At 50.2% G+C, this 17,162-nt stretch overlaps 1 protein-coding gene across 3 annotated transcripts in view; it reads left to right on the top strand.

Annotated features, from left to right (window-relative positions):
- The window catches only part of ASTN1 (astrotactin 1), a 209,522-nt gene that overhangs the window by 86,296 nt on the left and 106,064 nt on the right, over positions 1–17,162 (top strand). For all 3 annotated transcript variants that reach the window (XM_050962986.1, XM_050962985.1, XM_050962987.1), the window contains exons 6-7: positions 4,963–5,112; positions 5,690–5,857. In XM_050962986.1, the coding sequence (XP_050818943.1) occupies positions 4,963–5,112; positions 5,690–5,857 (318 nt within the window). The remainder of the gene's footprint in view (positions 1–4,962; positions 5,113–5,689; positions 5,858–17,162) is intronic.

Genomic DNA, 17,162 nt, shown 5'->3' with positions numbered 1-17,162 from the left:
CTGGACCTGAGTTGTGTCTAGGGGTGTTTTCACATAGCAGGGCTATATCCAATGTGAAGATGAGAAGAAATGGAGAGTTAGGTAAGTGCTCAGGGCCAAACCCTGATCCTACTGAAATCAGTAGCAAAGCTCTTCCTGACTTCATCGAGGCCAGGATTAGGCTGTTAGTCCAGCTGTCTGGTTGCAGTACCCCTATACCAATGTCTTCTAGTTCCATCTCCTTCCAGATATGTAACCCAGACTCGGGGGGCATCCTCTTTGTGGGGACGTCCGAATTCTGTTGGTCTCATCAGGCTTCTTCAAATGGCTGTGTGCCGCAAAAGTGCACTGTTGTAGGTTCTACATGAACATTGGCTATGGGCATGATTTTCCATTGGTGTGATGGTGGTCAGAACTGAGAATGAAACTAGAATCAGGAAGTGCTGATTACTAGTCCCCAGCCAGTCTGCTGGCCCCATGGAGCTGTTTGGGAGATCTTTTCAACTGAGGATGAAATACATTCAAATTTTGCTGCTGGCATCTCTCAGGATTTGTTGTATATTAATGAGTAACGGGCTTCAAAGCTTGGCTTGTTAGCCCCTGTGCCTGCCTGTTCGCTGTCTTACTGCTGTTATTTTAATGAAAACGTCTACAGCACAAAGGGGAAACCAGATGGAAAGATTCTATAAATACACTGTACCTCACCAGCGATGGGCTGTATATAAACATAGAGGAGACATCTGTGCCTGGCTTAAAAGAAGGAAGAGAAATGATTATAAAAACCAAATGTTTTTCTATATCAAAGTAAAACGAGGCTGAACTGTTAACCGACCATGTTGTCCCTAGCTAAAATGAAGGACCAGTTTTCTCTTACCATTAGCTTCTCTCTCAGGAACTGTAGATACTCTTCCCCACCCCCCAATGCACCCTTTGTCCTTCGCTGTGATGCTAACAGCCTGGCCTGCGGTTCTCTCCTTGGGACACCTGAACTTTTAAAATGAGCACTCAGCCTTTCATTCTATTGTATAGGTTCTTAGATTGCAGCAAACAACGTGACTAACGTCTGTCATGTGTTATTTGTTCTCTCATCCCCTCCCCAGTGGGAGAGGTGTGCAGTGGACACTTCTTGGTTTGGTGAGATTGTTGCTTTTGGGGTATTTTTATACATGTTTCTTTGTGTTTGTTGTAGAGAAGGCAGGTCGAAGACTTGGAGTGGAAAGTGGGGAGCTTTGTGATGGTCCGTAGTTCCTGGGGATGTTCATTCCGTGGTCCCAGACTGGTGCCCAAGGCACTTCTGTCTGCTACACAGACATGCTTTACCCTTCTTGCAGGGAGTTCTGGCATGCCTGAGGAATAGAGTTGTAGACCACAGTTGGCATCCCTGAGCTTTAGACAATCATTTAGCTGTCCTGTGCCCAGATCATGGATTGCCTTGGAGATAAGGACAGGGACCTTGAGCTTGACTTGCTGTTTTCTGGGAAACCAGTGTAGAGAGTAGACGACAGGTTTGATGTGCTCGTGGTTTCTGTGTTGCTTGTGTTTCTGAGGAAATGCGGTATGGTGTCTTTACTAGGTGGAGTTTCCTTAAAGTGCCACAGGCTTTCTGCCCAAGTATATCACACTGCTGTAGTCATGCCAAGAGGTAATGAAGGTGTGAATAGCATGTCATTGTCTGCCATGATGGGACGGAGTCTCCTAGCCAACTGGAAATGGAGGAAGCATTACTCATGGATGCTGCTGTGTGATTGCTTAGCATCAGCGAGGAATCCAGGAGCACTCCAAGTCTAGGGACTGAACTAACCAATTGTAGATGTGTACCTTGAACCAAAGGAGACAGCACAATGGCTGTGAACTCTTCATACTGCTCTCCTCTTCCCACCTCTGGCTTGCTCGGGTGCATCCTTCAGCCAGCTGCTCTTCACTTACGAGCTGATCTCATCCAAGCATTGGGCTAATTGGTGGTAGCGGTGTGGTCATGTGTGGCGAAGGGTAAGTAGACCTGTATGTCTGCATATTGCCGACACTTGCGTCCATATCATCTGACCAGTTCACCTAGTGGTTGCATGTAAAGGCCAAAATCAAGAACAGGTCCTGGTGGAACTTAACAAGAGAGGAATCTGGTGGTGGAGGCATGCCAGAGTCTCCAGGTGGCTGGCTGAGGCAGGAGCAGATGCGGGCTGGAGTAGGGGCATGGAAACAGGCATGGGTAGAGCAGGAGCCATCGCTGAAGCAGGGACAGTCTGTTGAAACTACCAGCGGTGGGAATGCTTCTGGCCAGACAGTGACGTCAAGGAGACTGGAGAACCTGCTTCCTTTAGGAGCCTGTATCCTTGCCGTGGGGTCACCTGGGTGGGTCCTTGCTTGTGGATTGGCTGAAATCTTGTTGAATGGCATGGAGCCTATCCCAGGACCTGCAGGTAGTTGCCTCTGATGACTAATCTCACTGTCTGGCTCAGGTGTGACACCCCTGATTTAAACAGATTCAGGCTCAGAAGTATCACAAGGAGCAGTTCCCCATCACGTCTCGCTGGGTGCCTCCCTGCAGGAAGGACCCAGAGCATCCTAGTACATTAGTCTGGACCCTGCCACACCTCTCAGGCGGGACAGCAGAATCTCGCGGTCCACATGTCAAATGCTGCGGAGAGGTCCCAGGAGGACGAGAGTGGATGTCTGCCCTCTATCTATTGACAGCAGGAGATCTTCCATCAGGGCTGCTAAAATGGCTTCAGTTCCATGTCCTGACCTGAATCCAGATTTTGCTGGGTCTAGAATATTAGATTACCTAGTAGTCAACCTTCTGCTACCTTCTCTGTGAGCTTGCTCAGGAATGGGAGGTCTAATGTTGGGCAGTTGTTGACTAGGACTGAAGTGTCCAAGGTGGATTTTTCAGCATTGATTGGGCTACTGCACGTTTGAAGGAAGAAGGGAAAATTCCTTTTCTGCATGAGGCGTTGGCGGTTTCAGTCAGGACCAGTGCCAGTTGCTCTGACTGTTTCACAAGCCAAGAAGGGGATGGGCGGGATTCACAAGTTTTGGGCTGAGACTCCGTTTGGGTCTCCAGAACTTCCTGATGAGAGAATGTGCTGAAGTCTAGGATGCAAGAGGGCTTTTTATTGATGAGTATTTTCTCCTTGTCTTCCTTTCGCTGAATACACAGGCAAATGTCGCTGTTTTTAAAGTCAGGGCTTTTCCCTCTTCTTTTATTTTCTTCTTGGGACAACTGAACCTGTGAAAGGAACACTCAGCCTTTCAGTCCACTCATTGGATGAGCCTAAGACTTCACTTCCATTGCAAGCAAATCCCTGTCTAGACTCCGTTAATTGACTGATTTCTCTTTCCTCCTAGGAAAAGTTCTAGACTGAAACTTCCATGAGATACCTTGGTGATGGGCATGGAAGCCATACCCTGGCACGTACCTGTTCAGCTTCCCCATATTCACCACCGGATTGTAGCAATTTAAAGATGCAGCAGATCAAATTCAGAGCAGGAATCATTTGAGACAGGTCCCTTTGATAAAGAGCCCCGCGGAGGCTGACTCAGTCTTTGACCTTTCTGAGACAGGTGAACTCAGCACAAGTTTTCTCAGTGTGCGAGTCCTTCAGATGAGAGAATAAAAGCCTTGGATGTTAATGATCTTGTGGCGCCTATTCATGGCGAACTGAATCCAAGAAAATTACCAGAAAGAAAAACAAATTGAATACTCTGTTTCTCTTCTTTTTACTGAATACTTGGCCATGTATCTCTGACTTGCTGGAAAATGAAGGCATTTTAGTGGTCTTTTAGAATGCATTGATGCACACAGCAGTGTTGTGAAGGAACCTGAACTGTTATATGTGCAGTAAAATACAGACAGTATAAAATACAGACACTGTTTGACGAAGTGAAGAACGATCCTCCATAACAACATAATGGGCTAAATTCTGCTCTTTGACGTGTATAAATCCAAAGTGGCTCCATTGAACAACCTCATTGGAGTTGCTCTGGATTTCCGGTCATGAGGATGAGAGCAGAATTCGGACCAGAAGAATTTGTGGGGGAGGGAAAGACCGATCTCCCAAAACACCTCCTCCCCTCACTGTAGGGCAATGTGCTGGTTGTCCACCTTACTGCTGTGCCGCCTCCCAGAAGTGGCTGCATTTCAAGGATGAAATAGTGGTATATGGTGTAGTTTGTGAAGTATATTGGGGTGAGAGGTGCTATACAGGCCTAAGACAGAATTCTATTTTGTGAAGCCAAGCCAGCTGGTTCCTCTAGCAACATGGCTCCTGTGACTCTTAGCAAAACGGCATCTTTTGAGCCCTCTGTGCCTGCAGCCTTTAAGACTGCTCGCACAGCTCTGAAAGATTCTAAAAACTGTGAAGCCTCAGGCTGTTAAAGCTTCAGGTTTGATTGTGCTAGCTTTCAAGCAGCCCAGAGTTGACTCTTCCCCTGCCAGGGCATTGTACCAACTGTCAGAGAGATAGTAGGTCAGAAACTGCAGGATGCCTGACACCATGAGGGCGGACAGAGGCTGCTGCTTCTGAGCGTATGTTTGAGATAGGGACAGATCGACCAGCTTTCCAAGCCTGGAAGCCTGGAGTTAAACTCTCCGTGGAACGCCGTTCGTTATCCGTGGGAACTTGAGTTTACAAACGTGTGGGCTAATAACCAAGAACTTTGCTGCTTGTGGAAGCAGTTACAGGGCACAGCCACTTTAAAATCAGCAAAGCTGCCCTCCCCCACCACCCAATACAAGACAGGGACTAATGCAAACTCTGTGGATTGTGGTCCCTTTGATCCTCGAAGGAGTGAGAGTGGTTGAGAGGAGAGGGTTTCCCTGGGAAGATGAACCCTTCAGGGCAGTCTCTGCTCTGACTGGTGAGGAGGTGAGAGTGGGGGATCTAGGAGGCTCCTTGGATTGTGTTCTAGAGGCGGCAGCATAAGCGGCTGCTGCTGTGGCTCTGACGTCTCTGCCGTTGGTCTCTTTGTTCGGTGCTGTTCCAGTGGGCTCGCCGAGAAGTCCCGTCAACAAGACCACTCTGACCTTGATCAGTGTAACCAGCTGCGTGATCAGCCTGGTGTGCTCATCCCACATGAGCTGCCCGCTCATCGTCAAGATCACCCTGCACGTCCCGGAGCACCTCATTGCCGACGGTGAGCGTGCCCCCCCCGCCTCCACCCACACAGCTCTGCCCTCTGACCCTCAGGCAGGGGGAGTCGGCCAGAGAAAATGCCGATCTGGCTGGGTATGGAGCTTCCCAGCCTAACCCTTGGCGTCACGATGGGTGCATGGTGCATCGTGCTGCCGAACGTCATTTTGTCAGGACTAGGGTTGCCAACTTTGGTTGGCTGAATTCCTGGAGATTTCATCATATGACATGATCTTTAATTTGAAGATTAATCTTTAATTCCTGGAGACTCCAGGACAACTGTGGAGGGTTGACAACCCTCAGGATTCATCATGAAGCTGACAGCTGAGGAGAGCCTGCTCTTTGGGAACCCCATCAGAAATCATGGACCGCCACAGGGGGAAGGGCCAGGCCAGGGAAGCCCCTGTTCTGGGACATCATCCCCAGAGCACAGGGCTGCTTGTGTGGGGAAGGGTTATTCCAGTTATGGTTTAAACTGGCCTGTGGGATACCTGTAACTGGCTTGTGGGAAGCTTGGGGGCTGAAACTGGTTTGAGGGGAGCTCTGTGTCCCAGGCCTTCCAACTTGTGTTTCTCTTGCAGGGAGCCGCTTTATCCTGCTGGAGGGCAGCCAGCTGGATGCCAGCGACTGGCTAAACCCTGCCCAGGTCGTCCTGTTCTCCCAACAGAACTCCAGTGGGCCCTGGGCACTGGACCTCTGTGCCCGACGACTTCTTGACCCGTGTGAACACCAGTGTGATCCAGAAACTGGTAGGCAGGATCGGCGGGGACGCCAGGGTAACTTCTCTCACCAGCAGCACAGACTCCTGCTCACTGATCTCTCCGGGTTCGGATGGGCCCCCTGGATTTACCAGCCGGTCCGGAGATTGGCTGCACGGGCTGACTCAGCCATTTGTAGGCTGGTGGCCTGTGTGATAAGCATCCTGTGCCAGCCCCATAGTCCAGTTAGCCTGTTTGTTTTGTGGTTAACGTTTTTAGCACAGACCTGGAGATTTTTCTGGGTCTGGGTGGCCCAGGTCAGAAAAGAGTTCAGTGATTTGCATATTTAAATTAGATCCCTGATTTTTTCCTCCTCCCCATAATTGATTATTCACTGAAAGAGAATCCCTTCTTTCCATCCCCTTCCCCAAAGTGCTGGTGAAGAAGGCGCTGAGACGGCACAGGCCCAGGGGTAACTGCGATCTGAGAGAAATCCATGCATTCCCCAAATGAGTTTTTCATGCCACGTAATGGCAGCTGTATGGCTAAAGCCCCATGTAACACTTTGAAACTTTGCTCGCTATTGTCTTGCTGCCCCCCCGGAGAAATATAAGAACTGCAGCATTGATCAGCAGGGTGAGATAAGGATTGAATGGCAACTGTCACTCAGGGGCTATAGCTTGCCCTCGACCCTGCTCCATTTCCTTTCACCGATAGCTGTAATTTGGCCACGCAGAGCTCTAATCTCAGGGGATCTAAAGAAGGACATGGAAGAATTTGGGTGTGGACGTGGCGGAAGTGCAATGGTCCTACCTGCAAAAACGGGGTGAAATAACCAGCACGCATCATTTACTGTCTACCAGCAGGCACAATGCCATTGCAGGGATATGGGGATACCGACCAAACTACTGCTGCGCAGGGGAACCCAGGGCAGCTGTGGCTGCCTGTACTGAGACCCGCAGTGTGGAACCAACACTGTACTCAGTGCAGATGCCAAAGAGTCTAATCGTAGAAAGGTAGGGCTGGAAGGGACCTCAAGAGATCATCTAGTCCATCCTGCCGGGCTGGACTAAGTATAGGTTCATGAGTAGAGAAGGCAGTCCCTGAGACAATCTTACCGAACGTTTAAACTGCATCCAAAGGGGAGCAGGGCCCTGGCCCTGGTTGTGTGCTAGTGGTGGGTGCTTTGTCCCTTGCACAGTGGGTTTGTGGGCATGAGCTGGAGTTTGCTTCTCCTCCAGGCTGCTGCTTCATGGCTCATGTCTGTGATTCTGCTGTTGTGGTACTCGTTCTTGCCCCCTCTCTCTATGTCTGCCAATGGCACTGGGAGCGACTGGTGTGTACTGATGTTGGGACATGAAAACCTGCAGCTGCGGATGTGCCGGGGGCGTCTGGGAGATGAGGGGAAGCACTGAATCAACACAGCCACCTCTGCTAGCAGGGCTCCTGGAGGGGCCACATCCGCAGGCTATACTGCTGCCTCTGACAGATCCCCAGGAGGGGCAGCTACAGAAGCTCTGTTTGGCTTCCCTCAGGCTGAATCCACCTACCAAGGCCATTCATGCCTTGCCAGTACAGGGACAGGTAACCTGGCCCAGTGAGGACAGAGGGAAGGGTAACCAGAGCCAGAGGAGCTTTTCTAGGGTGAGATCTTCACAAGCATGTGGTGTTGGTCTAACTCTGCTCCCATTGATGGGAATTTTACCGCTGAAGCCAATGAGAGTAGTGGGAGGTCAGCCCTGAACAAAATCCAGTCCTTAATTCCTTGATGTAATGTATTGACATTCAGCACCTTCACACTGATTTGCTGTTGATTTATCAGCTTATGGGCCAGATCCTCCGCTGACGTAAATCAGTGTCGCTGCCTGGAAGTCAGCTCCATTGAACTTCCTGGAATTGGAGTGAACTCAGCGGAGATCTGCCCGTTTCAGTACCTGAGGATCTATCCGGCCATCTATCCGTCCCATTTATAACACGCGTCATCATGCCAGGCATCACGAAAAACTCATGTAATCCACACACTGTGATGGACATGTCCCTAGCCTCTGTTTGCCAGAAGCTGGGAGTGGGCGACAGGGGATGGATCACTTGATGATTACCTGTTCTGTTAATTCCCTCTGGGGCACCTGGCATTGGCCACTGTCGGAAGACAGGATACTAGGCTAGATGGACCATGGGTCTGACCCAGTATCTTACTTTCTTATGATGTAAATTGCAAAGATATTTATAAGCTGACTTTGTGTGAGACACAACTGGTCTCTGTCCAGAGCAAATACCTAATAATTTCTGTAGTTCTTAGATATAGACAGACTTGAGCTGAAATCCTGGATGCACATACGCCTGAAATTGGTACATATGAAGAAATTGGTGTTGGGTTGCAACTGGAATTAATCACTCTAAATCATGTGCTTCAAAGGGGGAGCAGGCAGCAGAGAGACATAAAGCAGGGACAATAAGTGGTATCATCCTGGCAAGGAGATGGGGCTTGTCTACACTGTGAAGGCTATAGCAGCCCAGATATGGCACCAGAACTATGCTGCTGTAACCCTGTAGTGGGGAACCAGAGGCGAGGTTCCGTTGCTGCAGGAACTTCACCTCCCTGAGCAATGGTAGCTAGGTCAATGGACACATTCTTCCATCGACCCAGCTGTGTCTACACTTGGGTTAGGCTGGCATCGCTACATTGCTCTGGGCTGTGGATTTTTCACACCCCTGAGTGTCATAGCTGTGTTGACCTAAGTTTTTAAGTGTTGCCCAGGCTGTAGGTGCACCAAGGTGTTTATACTTGCCACCGGTTTTGGAAGAGTGCTCTCCCCTGGGAGGGATGCCATCCTTGCACCTTCATTGCAGTGAAAACATCAATTCCCCCCCCCCATCATGTTTTACCTGCAAGTAATGAGCCTGAGAGTCTGTTGTCGTTACTGAGCATCAATATCCAACAGGGTCATCGTCTTTTTTTTAAATCCTCTGTCTTACTGCATGCTGTGTTGCCCAAGCGTGCGTGCTGTCCCATGGCACTACTCTGTTGGATGTCTGCCCATAAAAAGCTAAGCTCACCTGGCTTTGTAGCTTCCAACGTTGTCTCAGGGAAGCAGGCCTCCCTGCTGTCCCTGCAATTGCCTCTGTTCCTTGCCTTTCCCTCTAGTGCAATGATCAATCCCAATCGGATTACTGGCATGTGTCTCCTTTCCCCTTGTGCCTCGGCTGGGTTCATTCCCAAACATGCTTCTCTGTTTGTTTTCCCTGTTGGGTGTCATCTGATTTACATGCCTTCCTTTCCTTGTCAAATAGAAATGGAACAGCATTTTACAGCAATTGGAGGCCAAACTCAGATCTCAGGGTCCGGATGTGGGTGTAAATCTGGAGTATTGCTACCATCTCCAGCAGAGTTGCTGCAGATTTACACTGGGGTAACTTGAGTGACTATAGTTTTTGATCTGTAACGTGAGATGATCTGCATCTCCTTGGTCACTGACCTGAATATTTTGGCAGGAATGTTATCATGGGCCAGATGAGTGTAAACAGCTTTACGCTGACTTCAGCGGCACTGGGCCCATTGACCGCAACTGAACACTTTTTCCTCTGTTCTTCGAGAGGTGTCCCTGTGGGTGCTCTGCTCCAGGTGTTGGTGCATCCCTGTGCCTTTGCTTGGAGATTTTTACAGCAGTACTCGTACCGGTTGCGCACTCGCGGAGCCTGTCCCCCCGCTCTGAGTGTACCTTAATAGTATGTGTGCGAGACCGGTCTCCTCAGTTCTTTCTCCACCGTCCCCGGCCTGAGACAGAGCTCAGCAGACTCATTAGAGACTTTTCTCTTCCTTCGTTCATATACCTTCCCTCTTAGTTAGTTTGTTACCAGTAGTAATTCGATAACATTTTCCTGTCTTTTCTCTCTAAAACGACAAAAATATATATATTTTTTCCTTCGTTCCTGTCAGAGGCAGCCGCTTCCGACATGCCTGGCTCCCCAGGCTTTGAGCACTGCTCTAATTGCAGTGATGCCAGCCCTCTTTCAGATTGCCATTCAAAATGTATAAAAGGTTTGGGGAAGTCACACATCCCCCCAAAATGTGCCCACTGCGGCAAACTTAAATCCAGGGCATGCAAGGACAGGGAGCTGAGATTAAAACTCCTCCTCCTTCAGTAATCTCTAGGGTCTGCTTCAGACCCGGACGCCGACTCAGCTACATGCTACAGCCCCCCCGCCTCCAGGAAAGACAAGAAGACTGAAAAAAACCAGCACCCTCTCTCACCCGCAAAGAGTTCTTTGTGGGACAAGGCTTCTCAGGGCAGGTCTATAGCCTCCCTGCTGGTGCTTCTCCGGCTGAGCACTTTTGATGCGCCAGGCTTCTCCAGTGCCGTGTGAAACCTGCCTGCAGCTGCAGAAGCAATGCCGACATATGCTGACATGCCTGATCCCCCACAGACTATTCTTGCTCTCCTGGCACTGTCTCCCACTGAGCTGACTGGAAATGAAACAATGCTCAAGACACTGGGGCAGAGGAACCTTTCTTCACAGCAGATTCCTCTTGCACAGCCCTCACCTCACAGAGGAGCTCCAGCACCGCAGTTTACACAGTTAAGGGACCTGCTGGTGTCACCCATCCTGCAGTCACTCCTGCTTAATGCTCCAAATGCTCAGTCAGGGTCCGCACAGCCTTCCTCCGGTGATGAGGAAGCTGGTCTGCAAGGGGAGTTTTCACCAGATCAAATCTCCCATCCTCAGTCCCCAATCAATAGAAGTCATAGAAAAGTGACTTCGTCATATTCTCAGGATCCTGCCCTATGGGGTGTGAATCCCTGGATGGCACCACCCATGCCCTTCCCACCACAGTGGCAATATTGGGCTCCAGGGGCATCTTATCCTTGAGACCACACTTGCTATACCACCACAGCAAGGTGTGACACCTGCCTGCCACTGCTGGCTGACGAACCTGCCACTGATGTAAGGGTCCAGGCAGCACCATCATGACCTGCCTCTAACCCAGTAGACCCACTTGTTATGCCTGATGAAACCCTACTGCTTCCTGCCCCGTCATCTTCAGATGACTTCTCAAAATTTCGAGATCTTTTCAGAAGAGTTGCAAGTGAGTTAAGCATTAGCTTGGACGAGGTTCTTGAACAGCAGCATGAGTTAACGGACATCCTGCAACCCTCTTCTTCCTCTAGGATTGCATTACTGATCAACGCAGCCCTTTTGGAATCTGCTAAGGCCATCTGGCTGACTTCCATTGCAAGCCTACTAACTTGTAAGTGAGCGGACTGCAAGTACCTCATCCCTTCGAAGGGCTTTGAATTCCTTTTCACTCACCCAGTGCCAAACTTGCTGGTAGTAGACACAGTCAACCAAAAGACCAAGCACCAGTTTCCCCGCTCCACCCCATCTGACAAGGACAGTAAGGGATTAGATCTGCTCGGTGTCATAACCTATTCCCAGATTTGGACCTTAGCGTCCAAAATATGGGGGTTAGCATGAAAACCTCCAAGCTTAGTTACCAGCTTGGACCTGGTAAAGCTGCCACCACCCAAAAAATTAGAGTGTTTTGGGGCACTCTGGTCCCCCCAACAACCTTCCCTGGGAACCCCAAGACCCAAATTCCTTGAGTCTTATAACAAAGACTCCCCCCCCCTTCTCCCTTCCAGGTGTTCCCTCCCTGGGTTCCTGGAGAGATACACAGAAGCAAGCTCCGTGAATCTAAACAGAGGGACTCCACCCTCCCCGTTCCCAGTCCTGGAAAACAGAATTACCGAGAGCTAATTCTCTTCCCCCCTCACCCAGAGGGAATGCAAAGTCAGGCTAGTAAATCTAACACACCCAGATTTCCCCCTGACTTCTTCCTCCCACCAATTCCCTGGTGAGCACAGACTCAATTCCCTGGAGTTCCCCACTAAAGAAAAACTCCAACAGGTCTTAAAAAGAAAGCTTTATATAAAAAGAAAAAGTACATAAAAATGGTCTCTCTGTATTAAGGTGACAAATACAGGGTCAATTGCTTAAAAGAAATATGAATAAACAGCCTTATTCAAAAAGAATACAATTCAAAACATTCCAGCAACTACACACATGTAAATACAAAAGAAAACCATATAAACCTTACTGCCTTATTATATTTGTACTTACAACTTGGAAACAGAAAATTAAAAAGCAAAAGACAGAAATCCTCTCATAGCCGAGAGAAAAACAGATTCAAGACAAAGAACTCAGACACAAACTTCCCTCTACCCAGATTTAAAAAAATCTGGTTCCCTGATTGGTCCTCTGGTCAGGTGTTTCAGGTTACTTCTTTCCAGGTGTAAGAGACATTAACCCTTAGCTATCTGTTTATGACATTCGGACATAAATTATATGCATCTTCTATGTTACAAATTTTGCAGTGCTAATTATACTGCCGTTCTGGCAAAATACGACCACAGAAGTTACAACGAATTTATGGACTTTACTGATGACATTCCAAAAGAAAAAAAACCAACAATTTACATCTCTAGTTTCCGAGGGAGAAATCATCTCGTACTATTCTTCAAGCAGCCCTCCATGCAGCCAATACTGCAGCAAGATCTACTGCTACAGCAGTTGTCATGTGCCAAGGTTCATGGCTCTCCTCCTCCTCCTCCTTTCCTTGAGAGATCCAGAGTATCACTGAAGATCTTCCCTTCAGCGACGACAAACTCTTGGCCTTCATGATGAATGACATACTTCACTCAATGAAGGACTCAAGGGCAACTCTCAATTCAAACCCCTATGACCAGAAGGTGACAATATAGATATCAACCTTGCTAGCACCCACGCTACCCCGCATGCACCCAGCAATTCCATAGGTCACATGAGCAACAACAACAACAGCAGCAGCAGCAACGCCAGAGACCCAGATAGCAGCATCGCCGCCTGAATTCTTCGGTAGCGTCTCAACCCCCTCCGACTAATAAGCAGATTTGAAGCCTTGGTCAAAGGTATAGAAAACAACATTCCCACTTCAGCGCTTACATCCCATGTCCCTATTTTTGGACACTGCCTACAGCCATTCTCCCACCAATGGCAGAACATTACCACCGACAAATGGGTTATTGAGGTCACAATTGGCTTTTCCATCCCTTTCATATCCTTGCCTCCCACCTACCCTCCCCGTCCCTCTTCAGCGACCTCTCTCACGAGCAACTGCTCCTCCAAGAAGCAGAACACCTCCTTCTATTAGGACTAGAGGAACTCGTGCCCGAACAACTAGGGCTTTGGAGTGGAGCCCAGAGCTGGAGCGTGGAGCAGCTCTGGAGCAGTGGAGCTGCAGGTTTTTGCCTGGAGCTGGAGCGGAGCTGGAGCACAGCCTCAAAGCCCTGCGAACAAGACAGAGGAAAAGGGTTTTATTCCCATTATTTCTTAACAGAAAAGAAAACCGGGGAATGGTGACCGATTGTCGACCTCAGGAGGCTCAACACATTTATCAAAAAGCAAAAGTTCAAAATGGTTACCCTCACCGCCATAATCCCAGCGCTGGAGCAGGGCAATTGATTTTCAGCCCTTGACCTACAAGGTGCCTATTTTCATGTGACTATACATCCAGCCCACAGACTTTTCCTTTATTTTACCCTCAGCTCAACACATTTTCAATATGGGGTGCTACCCTTCAGCCTATCCACCATCCCCCTAAGTTTTTTCCAAGCTCCTAGCCATAGTCACAGCCTACCTTAGGAGACAAGGGGTCATAATATTTCCTTACCTTGAAGATTGCCTCCTCAAAGCTGCAACACTCGGCGAAGCACCTCGATTCACGCAGCTCACCATCACTTGCTTCCTCTCCCTTGGCCTACAAATAAACGAAACCAAATCCACATTATCTCCTACCCAGCACCTGGAGTTCATAGGAACTCACCTCAATTCCCGGACGTTCATAGCATCTCTCCCGACTGCTTCAACGCCATAAAGCTACTGGCCACGAAACTTTGCAACAGTCCTCAGGTCACTGCTCGAGACTGTCTACAACTGTTAGGTCACATGGCCTCATGCACTTTCATGGTAAAAAATGCACGACTATACATGAGGTGCTTCCAAGCTTGGTTGGCCACTTTTTATAAACCGAATGTACATGCTCTAAACAAGCCTCTATCCATGCCCTTCAGAGTCAAAGACTCTCTCCTATGGTGGACAGTCCCTCCAACCTCTGCTCTGGAGTCCCCTTTCTACAGGATGGATTTCTGAGTGTATCCGACTGTGCTACCAGATAAAGAAAGTTACCTCTCCTGCCAGCATCAGAACTCACTCCACTAGATCTGTGACTACCTCTGTCACTTACCTACGCAAAGTTCCTCTGGCTGACATCTGCAAAGCAGCCACTTGGTCATCTGAACATGCATTTGTTAAGCATTATGCCCTTACTCAAGGCCCTCTCTCTGATACACGATTAGGCGGAGCTGTATTATCTACCGCATTCTTACCAAATCCGAAGTCCCTACTCCTTGAGGAACACCCACTGGGACACCACTGGAAGAAGAAGAGGAGGTTACTCACCCTGTGCAGTAACTGACATTCTTCGAGATGACTGTCCCTGTGGGTGCTCCACTACTCACCTTCCTCCCCTCTACTTTGGAATTGGGATAGCCTCCATTGGAGAGAAGGAACTGGAGAGACCGGTTGCACAGCCTCAAAGCCCTGTACTATTAAGATACATTCAGAGTGGGTTGGGAAGCAGGCTCTGTGCGTGTGCGACCGGTATGAGTACTGCTGTAAAAATCTCCGAGAGAATACACAGAGATACTCTAAGCTATCTGCCCTGGGTATGTTTCAGGATCACTCCACCCAACCACATCTCTTCCTTCAGTTCTGAGTAGATGTAGTGCTGGGGCAAGCTGCCAAACTGATCCCCCTGCAGATTTAGCCATGAAACAGATGAGCAGTGGCAACATTAGCTCCCCAGCACTGTGACTTGTTCCCTGCCAGGGTGGATGGCAGTGCAGTCTCCATGCCTGGGCCTCTCTGAGAGGGGCCCAGGTAGAACCTGTTGAGTATTGGCATGCTAGGAACTGGATTGTAACCACCAGCTAGTTTCATGTAGGCAGCTGAAGAGCCATCAGCTAGCGCAGATTTCTGGCACTAGCTGACCAGGAGTGGTGTAGAGATGAAGGTCTCCATTTTCCAGTATCAGTCCCGCCACCTGCAGAGTTGATCTCTGATCATCTATGCTACCCACAGCCTGCTTAGTAACCCATTCCAAACAACGGCCCTGTAGTGCAGCTTGGCCGCAGTTCGTCCCTCAGTGGGGCTGTGGGGCATCCCACCGCCTCGCTCTAGTTTGCCGGCCGATGGCTCTGCTGTCGGAGGGAACAATGCACACTCGGTTAGGCGGTTTCAGGCCCCAGGGCGGGGCTGAGTCACTAGTCCGAAGCCAGTCCAGGCCCTCGGTCAGGGCGGGCAACAAACACTGCGTCAGAATGCTCAGGCCCTCAGGCAGGGCTGAGCAGTAATAGGAATCTTAAGCCCGGCCCTAGGTCAGGGCAGGGCAACAAACACGAAGTCAGAGTGCTCAGGCCCTCAGGCAGGGCTGAGCAGTAATAGTTAGGTAGCAGGCCAGGCCCTAGATCAGGGTGGGGCAGCAAACAAACAGTCTGGGACTCAGGCCTTTCAGCAGGGGCTGAGTCAATAGTCAGTTAGCAGGAGGTCCTGGCCTCTCCAGGCCAGGGAAAATGAGGAGTCTGCCACCCAAGGACTGGGTGGCAGGGGGGACGCAGGCCCTCCCACTCCACTGCATCCCAGCCCGTGGCCCTAGCAGTGGCAGAAGCTCGCTGCTGTCAGTGGGGATCCTGGCCGCAACACACTGACATTGGCTCTGGCCCTGCTGCAGCCAGACTGGGGTCGACTGCCCCCGAGCTACTTCCACACTCCCCCTCGTAGGGTACCTGAGTCATCGTAGCGTCACCGCCGGTCTCAAACACCATCGGTTCCTCTGAGTAAGTAGCCGATGGTAGGCTCAGCTGCTCCTTGGGGTAGCTGGCAAGATGTGGGCTCAGCTCCTCCTCGGGGTAGCGGGCAAGAGGCAGGCTCAGCTCTCCCTCGGGGTAGCTGGCAAGAGGCAGGCTCGGCCCTTCCTCGGGGTAGCTGGAGCGGGGCAGGCTCGGCTGGTCCTCCTCTGGGTAGCGAGCGCGGGGCAGGCTCGACTGGCCGGGTGTGAGCTCCGGCTGGCAGTGGCTGCAGACGTCTGGCCCCTGTGGTGGCTGGGGCTCTACTGAGCTCTGCAGGCGAGCTTTCATACTTCCGGGTCTGCGCCGTGACCTCTGAGGGGCGGGCGCAGGACCCAGCGGCTCTGCCCGGGGTGGTGGTAGGGAAGGTTCGTCCTTCAGCGGGGCTGTGGGGTATCCCACCGCCTCGCCACAGGCCCACATTCTGCTCGCCTGTCCACTTGAGCTGCTGTAGTCAGGAGTATCTGTGGGCAGAAGTCACCTTCCTTCTATGATGATTTTGTCTTATCGTGGGACTAGAGGTCCTAACCGAGATCAGGGCCCCATTGTGCCAGGAGCTGTACAGACACATAATGGGAGCCAGTCCTGACCCCACCAGGCTTGCTGTTTAAATAGATCCTAGAAAAGAAGCTTGATCTCCCCATTTCACCGTTCCAAGGTCGCATGGAGAGTCTGTGGCAGAGCCAGTGTCCTGAGTTGCAATACAGTGTCTCAGCCACATGATCCTGCCTCTCTGTGCCATAGAGCACATTCGGCACTACTGCCCACTCAGCACCACACCGGCAGGGCTGCATGGGCTTAAGTCATTGCAGAAGCTGGGTCAATCTCTTCCCTCTGGCCAGTGTGTACCTGCGCACAGTCTGTATCATCTACTATAATAACCACTCGCTCCCCTGCTGGGAGTCTGTGCTTGCTCCAGAATCAGCGTTCCATGTGTTCACAACCATCTGTCACAGCAGATGCAGCTCCTGGGCAAGGAGGCATTGGCCCCCTTGGGGTTGGGTCTTAAAAATTCAGGGTTCTTTTATCTGTGTTTTAAAGGCATGTGGCACTTTAAGAGCAGGAGGCTGTCCTGACGGACTATAGTCTTTGGAGCCTATGCTGCCCAGCCCTGTCCCCTATACAGTTCCACCTATTCCAGTGATGTTGCACGCAGGGTATCTGTTAGTTTGGAAGCTGGCTTTTTAAGAGCAGGAAGCTGCAAACGGATTGAGCTAGAGTAGCCAAGCAAAATCTTTGCCCCAAACTGAGAGATCTCTTTTTGGTGAGGCTTCTGCTATTCTGGGTTCTGTCATGTGAAGGGGATGATAGCCAGCATGAAACTCATCCACCCCTCAGAGCTTAAGTGGTCTAGTGCGTAGATCTTTTGTTGGTGTAACCGACTGTTTGGTGTTTGTGTGTTCTCTTCTGCACCT

Source organism: Gopherus flavomarginatus, chromosome 7 (assembly GCF_025201925.1).
Source record: "Gopherus flavomarginatus isolate rGopFla2 chromosome 7, rGopFla2.mat.asm, whole genome shotgun sequence".
NCBI classification, from domain to species: Eukaryota; Metazoa; Chordata; order Testudines; family Testudinidae; genus Gopherus; species Gopherus flavomarginatus.
This window is presented reverse-complemented; position numbering and strand designations above follow the sequence as displayed.